At 41.0% G+C, this 19,719-nt stretch overlaps 1 protein-coding gene across 4 annotated transcripts; it reads right to left on the bottom strand.

Annotated features, from left to right (window-relative positions):
- Window positions 1–2,387: 2,387 nt before the first annotated feature.
- On the bottom strand, window positions 2,388–18,427 carry Pdcd6 (programmed cell death 6). 4 transcript variants are annotated; one of them, XM_050145748.1, is made up of 6 exons: window positions 18,225–18,426; window positions 17,537–17,598; window positions 12,758–12,802; window positions 11,239–11,391; window positions 7,075–7,184; window positions 2,388–2,938 (listed from the first exon to the last, which is right to left on the bottom strand). In XM_050145748.1, exons 1-6 carry the CDS (start codon window positions 18,323–18,325, stop codon window positions 2,840–2,842), a joined length of 570 nt encoding a protein of 189 aa, XP_050001705.1. In that variant the 5' UTR covers window positions 18,326–18,426; the 3' UTR covers window positions 2,388–2,839. The 4 variants fall into 4 exon arrangements, with proteins under 4 accessions (XP_050001705.1, XP_050001704.1, XP_050001707.1 ...); XM_050145747.1 differs by having other exon boundaries at window positions 11,233–11,391; window positions 18,225–18,425; XM_050145750.1 differs by lacking the exon at window positions 2,388–2,938 and adding an exon at window positions 2,952–3,113 and having other exon boundaries at window positions 18,225–18,427.
- Window positions 18,428–19,719: the final 1,292 nt, after the last annotated feature.

Below are 19,719 nucleotides of genomic sequence, written 5' to 3'. Positions count from 1 at the left end.
CCACTTGTCACTCTACCCACCTCAGCTGGAACCCTAAGTCCAGGCTATTTTGAATTTCTGAAAGTGACCCAGCCAAATAATACCCAGATCAGGTCAAGAATCCAAGCTCAGGCCTTACTAACTACAGCACTGGACCCTGGCAGGTACTCTACTCAGGGTTATGACACAGGCACACCCAGATATGTGGCACAGGCACTTCATTCTTGGGTGTGGCACACTCCCAGGTGTGTGGTATAAGCTCACATATGTGCAATCAAGGCACTCCATTCTCATGTGAGGTGCAGATACCCAGATGGGCAGAGCAGGTTCTCAGGCATGTAGTAAAGGTTATGCAAAGATTATGTGATGTAGAAACTCAGGAGTGCAGTACAGGTTTGAGGCAGGCTTTCAGGTGTACAGTAGAAGTACTCGGGCATATAAAGCAGGTGCTCAAATATGCTGTGTGAATTCTCAGGTGGTGCAAGTACTCAGATGTGTGTAGCAGATCCTCAGGTGTCTATGGGTGGGTCCTCAGATATACAGTACAGATACTCAATTATAGGGACCAGATACTCAGATGTGTAGAGCAGTTTCTCAGTTGTATGGTGTGGGGGCACAGGATTATGTAGCAGGACTTAAGGTATATTATTGGTGCAGGTACTCAGAAGTGTGATAGTTTCTTAGTTAGGGTTTTCATTGCTGTGAAGAAACACCATGACCACAGCAACACTTTTAAAGAAAACATTTAATTAGGATAGCTCACTCAGAGTTCCAGTCCATTATCATCATGGCAGGGAGCATGGTGACATACAGGCAGATGCAGTGCTGGAACTGAGAGTGTTCCTGCAGGCAACAGGAAGTCAACTGAAACACTGGGTGGTATCGCGAACATAGGAAACCTTAAAGTCCTCCCCACAGTGACACACTTCCTTTAACAAGGCCATACCCACTCCAAAAAAACCACACCCAATAGTGCCGCTCCCTGAGATTATGAGGCCCAATTACATTCAAACAACCACATACAGGTACTCAAGTAAGCAATTCATGCACTAAGGTAGGCCATGAAAATGCTCAGATGTGCAATGCAAGTACTTAGACATGTGGTACTCATATTTGGTGCCATATGAACATGAACAGGTGAGTGCAGAAGCATTATGGTTCTGCCGGCTGAGGCTATAAGAGGATGGATGCAGAGCTGGGAGGGAGCAGTCATGACTGGTGGCTAGAAGGGAAAGATGAGTCCAGGTAGTAGCCTTTACATAGATGGAGGCACCCTACATTACTGAATCATGGACTTCATTGTGTATTGGCTGACCTTGAGTCATTTGCTAGTGTGGGTCAATGTCTGGGAGATGACCAACAGGGATGGATCCTCAGAGCACATTATGGGAATAATGGGGCAACACAACTCTGCCACCACAGAATATAACCCCATCTCTCTGTGGTCTTATGAACCAGATAGCACAGGAAACAAACTCCCAGGGCCATCCTTGGCCAGAAACAAGGATAGATCTCTATGGATTCTCATCTCTGACATCTATCCAATTGTCTTAATACCTCTATCCCTCCTAAAGCATAACCTACTTCCTTTAAGCAGAGTTGACAAGTAGGGGACATGAAGGGGTTCCTAACCCCAGAGCTGGTGTAAGGTAATGTAACTTGGTTCTTATCTCTGATTGGTTAAATCTCATCTTCCTAGCCCATCTATCCTGCTTGTCTGTTGGACATAATTTCATGTAGGAAAGTACAAGTGAGACTGTGAATTTAGAGACATATGTGTTGGAACACAGTAGAATAAAGTCATGCGAGAATTCTGAGTGCTTGTGAGAAAACCAGACAAGAGTTTTGTGACCTCAGTTTCTTCAAAACAGAGTTGTTGGGCTGGAGAGATGGCTCAGTGGTTAAGAGCATTGTCTGCTCTTCCAAAGGTCCTGAGTTCAATTCCCAGCAACCACATGGTGGCTCACAACCATCTGTAAAGAGGTCTGGTGCCCTCTTCTGGCCTGCAGACATACACACAGACAGAATATTGTATACATAATAAATAAATAAATAAATATTAAAAAACAAAAAGAGTTGTTCTTGAAATGTGTTTTCGTGCTCCTCCCAGATATGGCAAAGGTGAGTTTACTTCAGTGGTTATTATTCATATGCCTCCATGGAAAACATGTTTTTCCACATGTGGCTTGTCCTTGTGATTAAACACTTTACTCTTGTGATTCTTGATCCTCAGAGTGTCTGATAAATTGTCTGATAATTAATAAAGTTGACTGTTGCATGAGACTTTAGTCCACCTCACTTTAGGCCCCACTATCCCAGGTTCACACTGCCAACTAGAGCATCAACAATGGGTACATCTCTTCCACCTGTTTGATTAAAAAGAAAAAACGCCAAAAGTAGGCAACCAGTCTGTATCATCACTTTATTGCTTATGTTACATAGTCCAATGAATACATAAACTTTTTTTTTAAAAAAGTAAGGCACATGAAAAGCCTTCTGTGCAGGTTTCATATTATTTTAAAATTCTATTGGCTAATAAAAGCATTTCAACTTCAGAATTAGAGACATCTAGAAAAGAACATGATAGTTTGAGAGCAGAATCCCGAGCCATTATTAAGTTTCACCTCATGGCACATTTAGTCAGCAAATCCAAGGTTTGTATTCTAACAGTGTAGCTAGGGTGCCACTACAGAATCACTAACCGGGTTATTCACATATGTACAGCCAGGTCCCCAAGTATCAATTATATACCCTAGGGAAGAACAGCATCTAACTGCACTTGTGCCCTGTTTTATCACAGGTAAGAGATTTGGCATTTCCAGTCTTTTTGCATGTTGTGCTTGCTGTTCACAGGGCCTGGTTATACGATGCTGAAGACCATGGAGAGATACTGCTCATAAGACACCTGAATCCAGCCGTCCTGATCCGTGTCATAGCGTCTGAATATGTCTGTCAACCTCTGGGAGAAGCATAGTCATTGAGAATTTACTACACAGAACAGTGTACTTATATAAAAGACACCCGAGGACCCAATCTCAGAAGCAAAGCATTTCCCTTACTTCTTAGAAGGAGAGTGCAATGGCATTCACACAGGAAAGTACAGGTGTAGTCTTGAGCACCTCTAGTCAGTGCCTCTGTGGGCAACAAAGGATGGAAGATCTACTCAACTATATACCACACAGGCCCTTCTTCACATTTCACAACCATCTCATGAACCTGGTCTGGGCAGCCCAGGACAGAGACACTACAGTTTGTACCTCAATTATATGCCCTAAGGGCACATGTGTTGAAGGATGCAGTGGGGGAAGGGTTAACTACATGTAATGTATAAGCATCATGCAGGGCTCAGCCTCCCTAGCCCAGCTCCCCTTTAGCAGACTTTGGACCCAGACAGGTCAGAGGTAGATGAACAAGACCATTCTATTCCATTTATTTTGTTGCTATTTTATGTTTTTGAGACATGGTCCCACTATGTAACCCTAGCTGGCCTGGGACTAGGTCTGCAGACCAGACAGCTCTTGAACTCAGAGATTCATCCACCTGCCTTTGCCTCTAGAGTGTTGGGGACTGGGATTAAAAGCACAGTGCTACCATGCCCAGATTCCAACCATATTTTGTAAGACTAGGTTATGTGCATGACAATTTTGAATAAACTTATGAAGACCTTAAGTATGTTCTCAATATTTCTAAAGAAGACAAAACAAAACCAGACACAAGGGAATTTTTTTTTTTTTTTTTTTTTTTTTTTTTTTTTTTTNTTTTTTTTTTTTGGTTTTTCGAGACAGGGTTTCTCTGTAGCTTTGGTGCCTGTCCTGGAACTAGCTCTTGTAGACCAGGCTGGCCTTGAACTCCCAGAGATCCGCCTGCCTCTGCCTCCGGAGTGCTGGGATTAAAGGGGAATTCTATGTGTTAACAGAAATCAACAACTCCAGCACATCAAGACTCAACAGTTCATAGTCTACCTCCTACTTTAGACATGAGTGGGGTTTTTTGTTGTTGTTGTTTTGTTTTATTTTAATGAAAAAGAAGGTCAGGTGGTGGCACAGACTTGAATCTCAGCATTGAGATCATCCTGGGCTACATTACAAGAGCCTGTTTTAATGTTCCCCATTCTCCAGAAAATAGTATTATCCATAAAACGAACTACAGTCACATGGCCACAAAACTATGTGTTGGTCAGTGGTGGACTATAAGACACTACTATCTAAATCTTAAATATTTGCTAAAAAGGCCCATGCATTGTTTGATGGAACAAGACTCCCAAAAGGTCTCCATGAACCCTAAAAATACTTCACCCAACAAAGAGCAGGAGCAGTTTGGAGAAAACTATGCCCAAATTTCCTAAATTATTGTTTATAAATGTTTATTTTCATTTTAAAAGGAAGAAAGCAATTAATGAACTTTACCATTACAAGGCAGAACAGATCTTCAAATGTCCTGCTTCACTGAAAAGTCTACCAGATATTATTGGCCTGTAGGCTGAAAATGGATGCCCTAAAGTTACAGAAGAACTTTGGGTTACTGTTCAGGCAGCAAGATGTCTCTATCAATTCTAAAGCTTTGGAAGTTGCTTATAACGCACTTTCTGTTTACATAGGTAATATTATATCCTTCTGGGGTCTTTGATGGAGTTGAAGACTAGATAGTTATAATTATAGTTTTCCTTAGTTATGATAAAAATAAATTTGATATAAAACTTTAGACTCACAAAGATAGATGATAGAGAATTTTTCTTAATTTGCCAAATGTAAATGGACTAAATATTCTAATTCTTGCTTGATACTGTTCTATACATGTAATTTTACTATGTTAAAATTAAAACTTTTCTTTTTAATTAGACAGAAAAGGGGAGATGATATGGGATGTCCTTCTGTATATGTGTTGCTTTTATTGGTTAATGAATAAAGCTAGCTAGAATACATCTGAATCATTGGTCAAACAGCGTTGTAACTAACAGAGTTTCTGCGTGATTATTCGGGTCTGAGAGTCCGGGAAACAAAAACACAATCTCTGTTTACAAAACTCTGTCTAAATGTACATAGTACGTTAGGGAAATAGTGCCTAGTGGGAAGAAATTAGGCCACTAGTGGTGTGCCCACAAAAGGAATATTGGGACTCCAATCACCTTCTCATCTGTCTGCCATAAACCCCCACAGCAATAGGCCAGGTCTGGACTAAAACCTCTAAAATTGTGAACCTATATCTTATTTCCAATTGATTTATGTTTTTTTTTTTTTTTAACAGTAAGAGAAAGAAAGGTAACATAGTGGATCTACCATACAGTTCACATGTATAACAAGGTTCTGTCATCCAGATATGTATAAGCACACTCATGTTTGCACAATAACTTCATCTAATAACATATCCTCCAGATCAGTGACAAATGACTATAGAAAAGAGTAAATCTGCCTAACCTGTGCAAGGCTCTGATTTCAATCCCAGTGCCATAAAACAAAATACAAAGAATAATGAATTACCCAGAGTGCTGGTTCAAGCCTATAATCCCAGAACTTGGGAGGTAGAGGCAGAAAGACCAGGAATTCAAGGCCACTCTCAGCTACATAGAGAAAAAAAAAAATCAAAGCCAGTCTGGGCATTTTAGAAAAAAGAAACATGTTTCTGAGGAAACTTTTACCTACACTGCACATTGTTCTCTTTCCTTTCAGATTCTCCACCTTTCTAGCACTTCCAGTCATTTTTCAAAGGTAAAACTGATCCAAGAAACTGGCTGCCTACCCTACCCCATCCCACCCCATAGGAGACAATACCAACAGAGCACAGGGTGTAAAGAATAGAGAGCTTCTTCTGGACTTGACTAGGCTACCTAGGACGTTGAGAAAAAGCCTCAAACCTTTGCATATTCAGAAATACAAGGATCAGAACTTCATTCTCAAATGCAAACTCTAAAAGTATAATAATTCAGACACAGTCTGTGAGATTTCACATCAAATGTCTTCTTACACTGTAAGCTCCCCTAACCTCACGGGAACTGAGAGTAGAGGCAGAAGTAGTCTCTTTCAGAGACTTGAGGCTTGAATACCAACAGACCAATTCTCCAATAGCAAGAAGAACAGGAGGAGGCGACATGTCAAGATCTTTTTGGTTGTTGTTTATTTAAGACAGGGTATTGTTACGTAGCCAGGCTTGCTTAGAACTCATGAATCTTATTACTTTAGGCTCCTGGAAGCTAGGATTATAGGCCTACACCATACTTGGCCCAGAATGATTTACTTTTTTAAGATTTATTTTTATTTGTATGGGTGTTTTGCCAGAATGTATGTCTGTACACCATGTACACTCACTGCCCATGGAGGCCAGAAGATACTGGAATCTCTGGAACTAGAGTCACAGATGGTTGTTAGCTACCGTGTGGGTACTGGGAATCAAACCTGGATCATCTAGAAGACCAGTGAGTGCATTTACTGCCAAGTCATCCCTCTAGGTCTTCAAATTCATTTTTAAAGAAACCATGGAGTATTGCAATCAGCAGTTCAATAAGAGGAGGTGCACCTTTACTGACTTTCTTTGAACTAGAACAACACTGAGAATATATTCCAAAATTCTACATTGTATCTCTAGACTTTAGCAAGTAGAAAGTATATATACTGTAGTGATAAAAAGTAAAGCATATGGTTAACTGCTATAATTCTATTATTTTAAAGGGCGAGTTCAAAGCCAGCACAGACTACATAGTGAACTTAAAGCCAGCCAGAGGTGTAGAGACCTTGTTTCCCAAAATAAAAGTATAGTATCACACATTATTTCAATTATATAAGACAAGTATTTTGCCAAAAATTATGTACTATATACTAACATATTGCTAGACTTACATATGACTAGTACCAAGGTTCATCATACCAGCTTTACCATAAAAACGCAATGTCTTATGTTACGATGCCATAACAGCTGTGACATCAATAGGGGACAACATCTGAAACATCACAGCAAGGCAAATGATCCTAGTTCCAAGGGTTAAAAAAAATTTATTTTCTATCTCCAAACCTTACACAGAAGGGAAGTACTCACTCTGATGGTTACTCCATTCCTGCCCCCCACCCCATGTCACAGCAAACCCATATGAAGTTGCTTGGTCACCTGCAAGACAATGCAGCCCTGGATGAAGTCATCAAATGCGATCTGCCCTCGTCCTTGTCTGTCAAATTTGCGGATGAGGATGTCATGGAACTGATCAGAGAGCCGGTAGCCTTGGAGAGGGAAGAAAAGAGTCAAGATAGGCTAGGAGAAGAATAAAGCATGATTTATACTTTATACTGCCTAACTTCTCCCTTCTAAAACTCTTCAGATCAAACAGTGATTAGATGGGAATACAAGAGAAAGAAAAAAAGTACAAATTTATTGAAAGGCACTCTGGAAACTAAGTATGCTACTTAAATACAATTTTCTGAAATAAATATGTTGTCAGAACTGTGAAGTGATCTTAGGCACCAGTACCAACTTGCAAGTCTGAGTAGTAACAGAATGTACTGCTTGCTGTCTTGCTTCCTATGATCTCTCTGGTTTATGTTACTAACTGTACTCATTCTGCTTGTGCCTAAGAAAACACCCACAAGGCAGGGAGACTTGGTCTTCCTGAACCTAGTGGAGACCTCACTATATCAACTCATCTAGTCATGAATGTTCTCAATGACTTACTGTTCTTGGTCACTCATCATTAGAAGATACTAAAGCTAAAATATCACTGAAAGTTCTAGTTACATGTGTGTCAACATAAAGAAAGAAGTTAACTGACAGGGACTCCTACACAAACTAGTTCATTTGGGATCAGGGTTCTGAAAATGCAGCTAATTAGCCTCGTGAAGGTTAGAGTCAATAATGTGTCTTACGCAATACGATTCTAAGTTTCTGAGAGTACAGATAATCAGCCTCATTGAAGTTCAGGATCAATAAAAGATCACCTGGCATTATAATTCCATTTCCAAATTTTCAGTGTGTTTGAAAAGGTCTTTAGTAGGGGATGGCAGATGTGAAAATGTGTGGACACACCAGACATACAGACATGACCAGAGGCCATGTTTAAGGAGGACACTCCTCATCTGCTTCCTTCCCTTGTCACCTGTGTGACCGTAGCGTACTTATTGATTCCGGAGACAAAATCCAGGTACCAAAATATTTTTACTGGTTTTCAGTCTTGTTGGAAACTTTGTAAGTATATGTACACCTATTGTCTGAATCTCACAGTTAATTACTGTATAAAACTTAGCCATTATACTTATAAATGTTCAAACTCAAAAACATGTTCACAGCACCTTCCAGAGCAATTGCAGGGAGTGGGGACAGGAACTTATATTCTGGAACCCTAAACTAATGTGCGATATTGAAACTGCTACAGGAACCCTCTTTCTTACAGATGAAACAGAAAACAGGACCTCTAATTTAAATCTGAAAGAAATAGCCCAAAGGAAACTCTGCCATGCCTCACTTCCTTACACCTAGCGTGTGAGGTAATAGTCCTGGGTAAGCCCGGACCCTCTGAAAACGGAGCAAGGACAAGGAAAGGACCAATGAAACGAGAACAAATATATAAGAGTTCTTGTCTGAGCATGAAAGGTACTCCACTGCTGCTAGAATTAACTTGAAATTTCTCTGACCATTGGCACTCTTGTAGAGAAAGCAAAGACAAAAGACAGACAGACTAGCAAAGTAAACTACAAAGAAGTAAAACAAAAGAGAACGCTCCCTAGAGGAGCTAAAATTTGGCAGCAAACTGGCCTCTAAAGAGCTCCTTGCTCAGCCCTGAGGTCTGGTTAGGATGACCAGTGAGATGCATTATTAGACCAAACCTGCTGACTGCCAGGTTGCACACCAACTTGTTTCCATCTAACAGGAAAAGGCCACCTTGAGGCCTTCACTCTTGCACAAGTAGCAAAATCAGATCATAATTCTCAACCAGGAAAGTGCCCTGGAGTCAGTCTTGTCTATCTCAGGACAGACCAGGTACAATACCCTCACAAGAGGCTGAAGGGTCTGAGTAAAGTAATATGGAGACATATCTACTTTCCAATACTACCCTAAGTGTATCAGGAATGTTCTTCTGTAACTCCAGAGGTGAGAATCTCACTGAATGGAAATACTCTATTTCTACTTCCAACAGCCAACACCCTTGGTGATAGACAAAGTCCTTTTCTACCTAGAAACTAATAGAAGGTATGACGCCACCAGAACAATAACTCCATTTACACCCCTGGTCCAGGCTACTGAACTGTGGCCAGGTTGGTCAGCACCAGGAAGTGAGCACCTGGACAAGAAGTTCCACTACCAGAAGCAACATAGCCCTGTGCTTCCTGAGGAATCCCAATGCAATCACACTCAGCCTGACTGAAATTAGTGACCTCTAGTGGATACAGGGATGATTTGCCTGGCACTAACCTCTGTTCCAACAACCAGCAAATGGCATGAGAAAGACTCTATGTGGGCCTTACCTAATCCTATCTCACTCAAAGCATTTTACAAACCAATAACCTAGTGAAATGAGTCAATGGTAAGCAACCATATTACTTGGAGGTCATGCCACAGGCTTCAGATTTGCCTAAGCCTTCAAGATAAAGGAGATAAGCAATGCCAACATGATTATTGAACATGGCTGAAAATATAGGTAAGTGGAAGTTCATTATACTTTCATGATTACAACAAACAAACAAACAAAATCCCAAACTACATAAGTTGCCAGAGGCTACATGGAAAAGGGGATACTCAAAGACCTGGAGGGTTTGGGATAAGGGAATATTCACTCCAACTGTGTTGCCCACCAGAACAGATGGCTGTACTGCAGATGAAGTAATTAACAAGTAACAAAAGCCATACCTACAGGGCAGTGTACATGACCATTCAGATCTCTGTACCTGGCCACAGAACTTAGTAGCAATAGTCTCCGTGAACAGACAATCATTAGACTCACCAGGTGTCCCATTAGATACCACAGGTACCACTGGGTCAGCATGAAACACTACAGATTCTCTTATTCTCTAATAAGGTCCTGTTTTCCCAACAGCAATAACCATTTCAGGAGCCAAAATAAGAACTTTTGCTTCTAAAGCCAACTTCCTAATAGCTGCCACCAAAAATATCTCAAATTAGTGTGCAAACAGAAATACTTTTCTTTTTCCTCAACACTTAAGAGAAATGTATCAGGACAAACAGGAGAAACCATGGCAGAACTACCAGGAGAGTTCACAGGGGATTGTTGAGCTGAGAGAGATGGTGGAACTGCCCAAGATGGCCCGCTGGCCCCTTAAACCAACATGCTCTCCTATGGAAGATTCTGATCAAGACACGGAGGGCACTTATGCTGCTAACTGGCCCCAAGGACAAAGTGAGAAGAGAGAAGATTAAAGAAAAGCAGTGGTCATTACCATGCTGGAAGGAGAAAAGGCAGAATTATATAATCCACATAAGTGGAAAGTAACATACTTTAGAAAAGTAAAACTCAAGATATTTACAATACATTAGATTATAATTCACTTTTTAATAAAACTTCTAGATGACACCTATTAACAACCTTTTAAAAAATAAAACACAGAAGAGCTTGGGAAGGGCAAAAGAACAGAGAGTACTCCATGAAACTGTTCCAAATCCGAATCTAGGTAATGAGAGGCAAACACTTCACTGATTCTTTGTAAGTAAATCCCAGCTGTCTCTCAGACTCAAGGCTAGTTCTGGGAGCTTCTAATTACACTCTGGGCAGGTGCTATGAATATCTGTGAGAAACACACCACACTTTGCATGCCTAAGCCCACACCAAGCACACACACGCTAAATGCATTTGAGAATGGGCACACATACTTTGTAATTTCCCACTGAAGCAAAATTTCAACGAACTGATGATTTTCTTTACAGAATTAGCTGTTATTTTATCACTGTGTTCACATACTTTGACAAACCACCACACAGAAGCTGCCAACTACTCCACAGCACTGTATTTCCATTTTCCTACTTTAAATTGTTCCACAAGCCACATTCTCAATTTTGCTAATGGCACCATCTCACTTCACAAAAAACACATGATTTGCATAGCCCTTATCTCATTTTGGATGAAACACTGTGTGAAAGACTCCGTGTCACATATAAATCTTCATTACAAAAATAGAATCAAAATATGAACCTGTACAACATAAACAGAAATTTCACATGGACTGGATTAAAAAAAATCAGTAAACTAAACAAAGTAAAACAAAACTTGAGGAACTCCTATATTCCAAAATGAAATATGCTATACAATTAAGACAAGTGAATTACCAAAACCTGAGAGTGCTTGCTTGAGCTCATTCTTGTCGATCATCCCAGAGTTGTCCCTGTCATAGGTACGGAAGACGTTCTGCCAGTCTGTGATGTACTTCCACACACCTGTAAACTCACTGAAGTTCACACCAGCCTTGTTTTCTCGGTCAAACATAGCTGAGATGCAGAGGAACAGCAGACACACATTAGGTTTGTATGTTAAATAGAAAAGACGACCACAGTACAGAACCGCTAGGGCAGGTGCTGGCGTTTGTTGAACAAATTACTAGATTCCTAAAGGTCTAGTTATCCCTGCCTGAGGTGGAGGGAGTGTGGCGGACAGTAACCCAACACTAGCCCCTAAGTAATGACAACCAGAACACACACTCACAACTGTGTAGTAGGTAGACAATTATGAAAAAATGCTTTACAGTTCAGAAAATTCTGGAAAACAAAAACACTTTATCAGAAGGAAATGGTATCCATTACCCTAGCTCCTAGTCCTGAGCCAGAATAAACCCTTTTACTTGCTGCCCAGGTTCCACCTCCAGAGGGAGGTTCAGGGAATTCTCCTAGGGCAAGAATGCTTGTTTTAATTAGAAGATACTCTAGTCTAGTACCCTATTAACTTCGTTCTCCATGTTCATGACCCCAGGCCTGCTGCCTGTTGTTTCCCACCATTACAAACTTTAACCTCCTGAAACTGTAAGCCCAAATAAACCCTTTCTTCTATAAGTCGCCGTAGTGATGGTGTTTCATCATAGCAATGAATAACTAATACACAGGGAGAATCCAAACTGATAATCCATATCCTGGTAAGAAAGAAATGATGGGGATCCTTCCTGGATGACTCAGCTCCAGCTCAGGCCTTGGTACATGCGTTTTATTTTATTTTGGTTTGTTTCATTTTTGTTTTTCAAGACAGGGTTTCTCTGTGTAGCTTTGGAGTCTGTCCTGGAACTCTGTAGATCAGACTGGCCTAGAACTCATAGAGATCTGCCTGCCTCTGCCTCCTGAGTGCTGAGATTAAAGGCGTGCACGACCACCGTCCCATTTGATACACGCATTTTAAATACCAAACACTAGCTTGCAAAACAGAGAAAAATTACTAAACCATGAAGGAAATCAGTTACATGTATGAAATTTAGCATAAAGAATTATTATATGTAGACTGCCTTCTTATAGACTTCAAAGTCATCAGTAACACAAGGTAAAGTAGTTATAAGCTAACATACATATAATTCTTAAGTAAATGCATTTCTTAAAGTTTAGAAACAAAAGTCACAAAAATGAATTTTTTAAAAGATACTATCAAAATAACAAAATAAGGCTTAAAGAAAACTAATGTGGAAATTTTATACATCTATAACCTCAGAACTAGAATTGGAAAGGATAGACTATGATGTAAATATAAACAAGCAAGTGGAAGCATCTAGAAATGCAGGAGCAGGGAGGATGAAACCTAGGAGCCCACTCAGTATGACTGAGGGTGTTTCTATGTCCCACAGAAACAACCACCCAGCCTGTCTGCATGAATACTTACAAATGATTGACCTAACAGTCACTGGATTAAACGGAGTCCAAGTACCTGAAAACAAACGACATAAAGGCAATTAGTCAAAAGAAGATAAACTTATAAGATGTTCTAGATGCCTGGCCCATGACAGTCCATGAGACTCAGCAGCCTACTCTGGAATAGAGGTAACAAGCAGGGGCCTGCTCCCCAAGACACCAGAAGATCTGGCTGCCTTAACCTATAGGAGCCCTGAGCACTTCTGTACTTCCAAGTTTAAACTATTTGTTATTACCAGAGGCTGGATGCTGTTTCGCTGTAGAATTTCAGTTGTGCAAATTTCTGGAAAGAGCAGATATGCCAGGCTATGTCCGGTGTCCCAAAGACCACCTTGAGGCTCAACAACTCTCTACGACAAGACTCACCATAACAGCTCTTTACACAGAGGAAACAAAGAGTAAAAGTAGCAAGGGATAACTGGATGGAAAACCAGGAATTGGCTCCTAGAATCAGTGAGAGACATACTCATACACAGGCTACCAGCAGGGCAACTGTCCTGAATCTGAGAGTCTATCATTTTTGGGTAGTCAGCCACTGGGCTCTAGCTGTCCAGAGGAAAATAATGCTCTGCCACAAATCACATCTTTGCTGTAAACCACCACACAAAGAAGTCAGACATGATGGTGCATGCCTACGATGCCAGTACTCAGAAGGCATAGACTAGAGGATGGAGTGTTGAGACCAGCCTGGGCTATAATGAAGCCTATATCAAAACCCAAAAAGCCACACACACACACCAAACAAACAAACAAACAAACAAACAAAAAAACAAAACAACAACAAGCAGATCTCAAGCTCCCTCTGCACCAACACAAGACAACAAAGATCGTCACCCATGTAATTAGGCCAGTGGTAGAGAAAAGACATAGTGACTGAATAATTTTACAGTGGATCATCTTGCTTATATAAGTGTGATTTCCCTTTCCCTCAGCTCTTTTTTATCCTAAACTAGAACTCTATTGATAAAAACATATCCAAAAGAAATTTTTTTAAAAAGAAAAAGAAGACTGTTTTCAAAACATGCATCTCAAATCACTAATATATTCACTAAATCAAATCTACTTAAAAAAAGCACTAAAAAGAGGTGAGTGTGGTGACAAGTGCCTATAATCCCAGCACTTGGGAGGTAGAAGCAGGAGTTCAAAATCATCCTCAGCTAAGCAATAAGTTTAAGTTATAGTCAGCCTGGGTTATACTTCACAAAAGACGAATCAACAAGTCTTTGAATCCTAAAAAAGGAGCTTGAGAAAAATTAATTTTTAATATATAACCAAGAAGTCCCAAAAAAATTAGTTACACATTATTTCATAAACATAAGAGAAATCCTGTGATAGTTGATCTTCACTGTTAACTTGATTGGATTTAAAAATCAATCACCTAGGAGATTAATAAGATAATAGTACCATGTGTATGAGGGTATGTCCAGATGGAATTAATTTAAGGGAATGACCTACCCTGAATGTAGGTGGCACTATGCCCTGGGATGGGGCCCAGACAGAATGAAAGGGGAAAAGGAGACAGCTAGAGAAAAAGGGGACATCAGCATTCCCCTTTTAGGCTCCCTAGCTGCCATGAAGTGAACAGTTCTGTCCTACCAAAACCTACCCTTCTGGATGGACTGAACCCAAACTGTGAACCAAAACAAATATTTCTTTCCATGAGTTGCTTCTAGCAGCTACTGTGGTTGCAGAGATGAGGAAACAAATCCTGATCTGTGTTCTTTCTGTCCACTGACCATACTTGTTCCATGTAAACAAGTCTCACAGAGGCCCAGTATACCCATGAACACTCCTAGCATGGTGTCAACTGAATTGAAGTGAGAAACCAAGCTAGTTTAACTTCACAATTCCTTCCATAACATACTAATTAAATTTTCTAATATAGCAGAATACCAATCCTAGAAGATTGACTGGAAATCAAAATAGTTTAAATCACAAAAACAGCAATTCTGAAAAGGGTAGTGAGAACTCAGATGCAACTATCTGATGATAAATGTCCCCTGCACAATATAGCTGTAGCCATTCTTTATGAAGCTTATAATCTAAAAGCCAGAGAGTGCTAAAGTTTGAAAATTATTCCCCCTGAAACTAAAAGTAACATTTATTTGCCATTATTAAAAGGCCAGTCCTTTATGGAGAAATAAGGTCATAAGAACTCCAGCCTTAGGAACAGAAGCCTACTTAAGAGAGAAAGAAGTTTAACAGTTGCCTGAAAGACACTAAGCCCTAATTCATGTCAGGATCACTTTGAAATCAGTGCTCAAGCTAAAAAGGGAAAAGTTTTTGGCTCATGTTGGGAGCACAAGAACTGGCCCCATGTGTGCAAGGCCTTACACAGGTCCACAAACTGAATAGTCTGTGTGTTCCAAGAGGTTTTAGTGACTGTTTTTGTTTGCTTCTTGGAAAAACCAATATTATATTAACTGAATACATGTTCCTCTTCACATTAGTTACTAAGAATTTTGAAGTCAAATTTAAGGCTTATTTTTAACCTTTCATCTTTACTATCTTATTTTCTACCTCTCAGCTAACATAATTAAAATTTACTTTATTTTCTGTATTCTGATTATTTGGAAATAGAGCAGACTGTCAATGAATACAAACTCACAGAGCAGGTGACAGTCATTTTTTTGCCCTCACACCTGAGGTGCTGTCAGTTCCTTTAACTCTGAAGCCTGTGAGTTTTTCTACCTTGTTTGAACAGTTGTAGGTCACACATGAGCCAAACCACTAAGCACCCATTATTCTGCCTACATGCTGTCATGGACCCTAGGCACCCCTGCTTCTCTTCATGGAAGATGTATTTCATACCACATGAGTGTGGCTACTCCTGCAGACTTCGCTTTTTCCCTGATAACCTGTCAAGTCTACTTCCCCAATCCTGTACTACAATACAGTAGTTAATTTATACAGCATCATTATATCATTAGGCGACAGAAAACCACCATGATTTAAAGTGGTCCCTCAATAACAGCATCTTGGGTCCCCACAGCCTAGTAATAAAAACTGGGTCAGTTTAAAGGTCACTGAAAACACAAATGAAACAAGAATGCCTAGCTAAAGTGGACAGCAGAGGGCTTTCCTTTAATTGATGCCAAGGCTGTAAGGCACTATCTAGCATCTCACTTGCCTTCTCCCTTTGTCCAATCAATTACTGGAAAATGATCCCCATTATAATAAAAATGAGACTTTTAGATTTTTCATAATATCTTGAAACTAACTATAGCGATATTTTGTTTGTGGTTTAACAAATAAAGCTTGCCTGAAGATCAGAGTGCATAGCTAAACCACTCGATACCACGGACTGGTGGTACACCTTTAATCCCAGGACTGGGGACAGAGGCAGAGGAATCTGTTAGTTCAAGGTCACCCTGAGCTATATCAAATCTGTCTAAAAGTAGAGAACACAAAGGTGATCCTAGCACTAGGTAGGTAGAGACAGGAGTGATGAGGCTGAGCAGAGAGAGGAACATAAGGCGGGAGGAGACAGGAGCCCTCCAGACAGAGCAGTCTAGGCAGTCAGAGGATTCAGTCTGAACATGATAGAGGTGAGAACTTTCTAGTGGCTGCCACTCTGCTTCTCTGATCCTTCAGCTTTCACCCCCTAATATCTGACTCTGAGCTTTTATTATTAAGACCAACTAGAATTTGAGTTACAACTAATCCCTTCCAAAGCTTATATAGCACACCTGGGGAGAAACAAGCTCCCTCCATTAGAAAAGACAGCCACACCTTAAGAATTACAAATGACATTGAATAAGAAAAATGTCTCTAGGATTATGGGTGTACTCTGTTGGTAAGATGTTTACCTACTATGCATGTAGTTCTAGGTTCTCTTCTCAGTACAGAATAAACCAGCACTCAGTATTAAAGGACTTGCAGGAAAGAGGAGTGCAAGTTCAAGGTCAAGAAAGAAAAATGTTGAAGCTGGAGAGACAGCTTCAGGGGTTTAAAGCACTTGCTGCTAATGCAGAGGACCCAGGTTTGATTCTCAGCAACTACATGGTGACTCACAACCATCTGTAATTCCAGTTTGAGAATCAGCAGCCCTCGTCTGTCCTCTGTGGGCAGCACTTGGTTCACATACATCAAGCAGGTAAAACATTCACACCAATAAATAAATCTTAAAATTAAATAATTTTTAAAAGAAAAAAAAGTCTCTAATGGTACCACTAAAGATAAATGACACTGACACCAGCAAAAACAAGACTCCATGGAGAGCACCATACAAAGGCCACAATCTTGTTGCTTCTGCTGGGACACAAAGTGTTCCTCACATTTATATAAATACCACCCCATGATCCTGCTGACAGCACTTGCCATACCTATTTCCCAAATTCTTACAGCAAATATATTTCCACAAAAGCACTTAAGGATTATCTTGAAACCGTTCAACAACTAAACAATTACTTATGGCAATTTTTCAGGTGATCCTCTTCAGAGGAGTTGCTAAGACTGATTTATCCAAGTAGGTCAAAGGCCTTCTGGATAACTAAGTAACCTCTGACACAGAACTAGCCTTCTTACCTCTCCCCCAAGGCCTACACAGTGGCTCCCATTTCTCACAAAGCATTTTTGAAGCTCACACACATCTGTTCTGGAGCTTGGTGAGACAACAATGATAATCAAGGAAATGTGGACACAGTAGGTTAGAAACACCTTTACCTTACACTGGTAATGACTGGACCTCAATACTTGGAAATTCCACTAAAGAAATTGCTTACTGGAAATGGATCAGGCTTCAACTCACCATTGGATAATGCTTGCTGAAGTTCATTGTCTGAAATCACTCCACTCCTGTCTTTATCAACCCTACAAAGAATAAATAAATAAAATAAAAGACCGGGCAAACTAATGACTAAAAATAAAACATGGCTAAAACATCATTTTTACCAATTTACACTAGATCTGGAATGTTATGAAGGTCAGACCTTTCTCTTAGCTCAGCTGAGGTGTGCCAGAGATTAAGGAACACTTTTTCTTCAAGTCCGTCTAAATTCACACCTGCACCAGTTCATATTTTTCATATTAGGTAAAGATTCTCTAGGACAAATAAGTCATTCCTTGACTATGAGTCAGTGGGATGACAATCAGGCAATTCATTAGGACGACCAGGGACAGAAGACGCTGCAGTTAAGTAGCCAGCTCCTTTTACTGATGCTATTTTTCTGACTCAAGATTTTTGCCCTGTTCCTGTATCGAGCACACCCGCCCCTGTAGGGCGGCTGGTCTGCGCCCCTCAGCCCTGAGCGAAAGGAACCGCCAACAAGACCCTGAGCCTCGCGCCACTGCAGACGAGAGGAAGCCGGGGGATGAAGTGGGGTAGGAAGGGCTGCGAAGGATGTCAGAGGAAAAGAAGGCAGGAGAGAACCGGCAAGTAGGCCCTGGAAACCGAGGACCGCCCAAGGGCCAGAGGAGCAGGGCGGCCCTGGACGCACCTCTGGAAGACGTTCCACAGGAAGCTCTGGTCTGGCAGCGCAGCTCCAGCTGCAGGACCAGGGCCTGCGCCCGGGCCTGGGCGGTAGGAGTAGGCCGCCATGGGCTGATGATGAACAGCGGTAAAGCGGCCCAACTCCAAACGCTGTGCTTCCGCCTCCGTCCCGGGTAGGACCAGGAGCCCACAACTTCCTGGGAACAACGGAAGCGCGTGCCTTTGAGTCACTCGGCAGGCGTGGTTAGTTGCCACGCAACGTCTGGGCGGGGCCTCCTACTCCTGCCCCGCCCTCCTGCTCAGCCCAGGTGTCGGTCTTGTCCCGGAGCTGCCTTAGATGAGTTCAAAAGAGAGCAGACTGCGGGGCCAACCCAATTGCACGTACACAACGCCTCGACCAGGAATGGGAAGTGGTGAAAAGCTTCACTTGAGTTGATGACCTCCCGTTATGTTTGCATAAAATATTGGTGCAAACGTGATGTACACCAACTGCGTGATGTTCTCGGCAGAAACTCAAAGTGACATTTTAGGCACCCTGGAGTTTATCCATCTGTCTGTACACCACCCTCCCGCCTTCCCACTTGCTTATATTGGTTGAACCTCAGCGTCCCCTGAGTATGACTTCATTTGTGAATGGCCCTAGTAAGGTTTGGTTCTGAGGTAAAAGCTTCATTAACTGTGACCTCTATTTGGACTTCTGTGCTTAGATAACAGGTTTGTTGCTATCTGCTGTAATTATAAATCTGCCTCCTTCATTTTGGATACTAATGCTATGATGCTTCTGTAGTTGGAATGCCCCTGAGTTGGAAATGTACAGCACTGGGGCAACTACTAACCTGTCATATTCAGATTCTGTCAGGCCACCGTTCCACCTAGATCTGTGTGCTGTGCAGAGCTCAAGATACTAGTTATCCCAGTTCTGCCATGGGATTATTCCAGCTGTACTACTCATCCAGGGAAGACTGACTTGTCATCATAACTGCTATGTTTTTAGTTTACTTGCTAAGGCCGACAGCCCAAGGCCCAAGATTATTGCCTCGTACACCTGAAACTTTCTTCCATGTGGACAGTCATCCATTATTGAGCACAGCTATAGATCTGATCAACTCCCAACTGTATCATTTTGTTTCTTGTCCCATTTTTCTTGTTCTTGTCCATGAGATTTTTCAAATTCTTCAAAGAAACTGATTTGTTTCATAGGTTTGGCATTTACCTCAAAATCTACAAAGTTCTTTAAAGTGGCTTCTCTTCCATGATTTAGTGAATTCATTTATTAAATTTCCCATAAATCATTCATCTCACTTGTTGAATAATCTTTCAGACTTTTTCAGTTCTTTTATTTAGATTCTGAAATCCATTTTTATTGTGCCTTCCCTTTATTCTGGCTCCTTTTCTCTTTTCCAGTAATAAGAAAATATTAACACCCATAATTTTACTACTTGATCTGGGAATTTCCTGGTACAAGCTTGACCTAAAAGCAGTTGCTACTGCAGACCCGAGTC

The sequence above is a fragment of the Alexandromys fortis genome, unplaced genomic scaffold (assembly GCF_014885135.2).
Source record: "Alexandromys fortis isolate MF-2015 unplaced genomic scaffold, M_Fortis_MF-2015_v1.1 scaffold_50, whole genome shotgun sequence".
NCBI lineage: Eukaryota > Metazoa > Chordata > Mammalia > Rodentia > Cricetidae > Alexandromys > Alexandromys fortis.
This window is presented reverse-complemented; position numbering and strand designations above follow the sequence as displayed.

Excerpts from the sequence above, each read along its gene's own strand:
- Pdcd6 (XM_050145747.1), bottom strand. The coding sequence starts at position 18,325 with ATGGCGGCCTACTCCTACCGCCCAGGCCCGGGCGCAGGCCCTGGTCCT. Across the intron at positions 12,803-17,536 it reads TCAGCAAGCATTATCCAATG|GTACTTGGACTCCGTTTAAT; the intron begins GTGAGTTGAAGC and ends GTTTGTTTTCAG. Across the intron at positions 7,185-11,232 it reads GCAAGCACTCTCAGGTTTTG|GCTACCGGCTCTCTGATCAG; the intron begins GTAATTCACTTG and ends TCCCTCTCCAAG.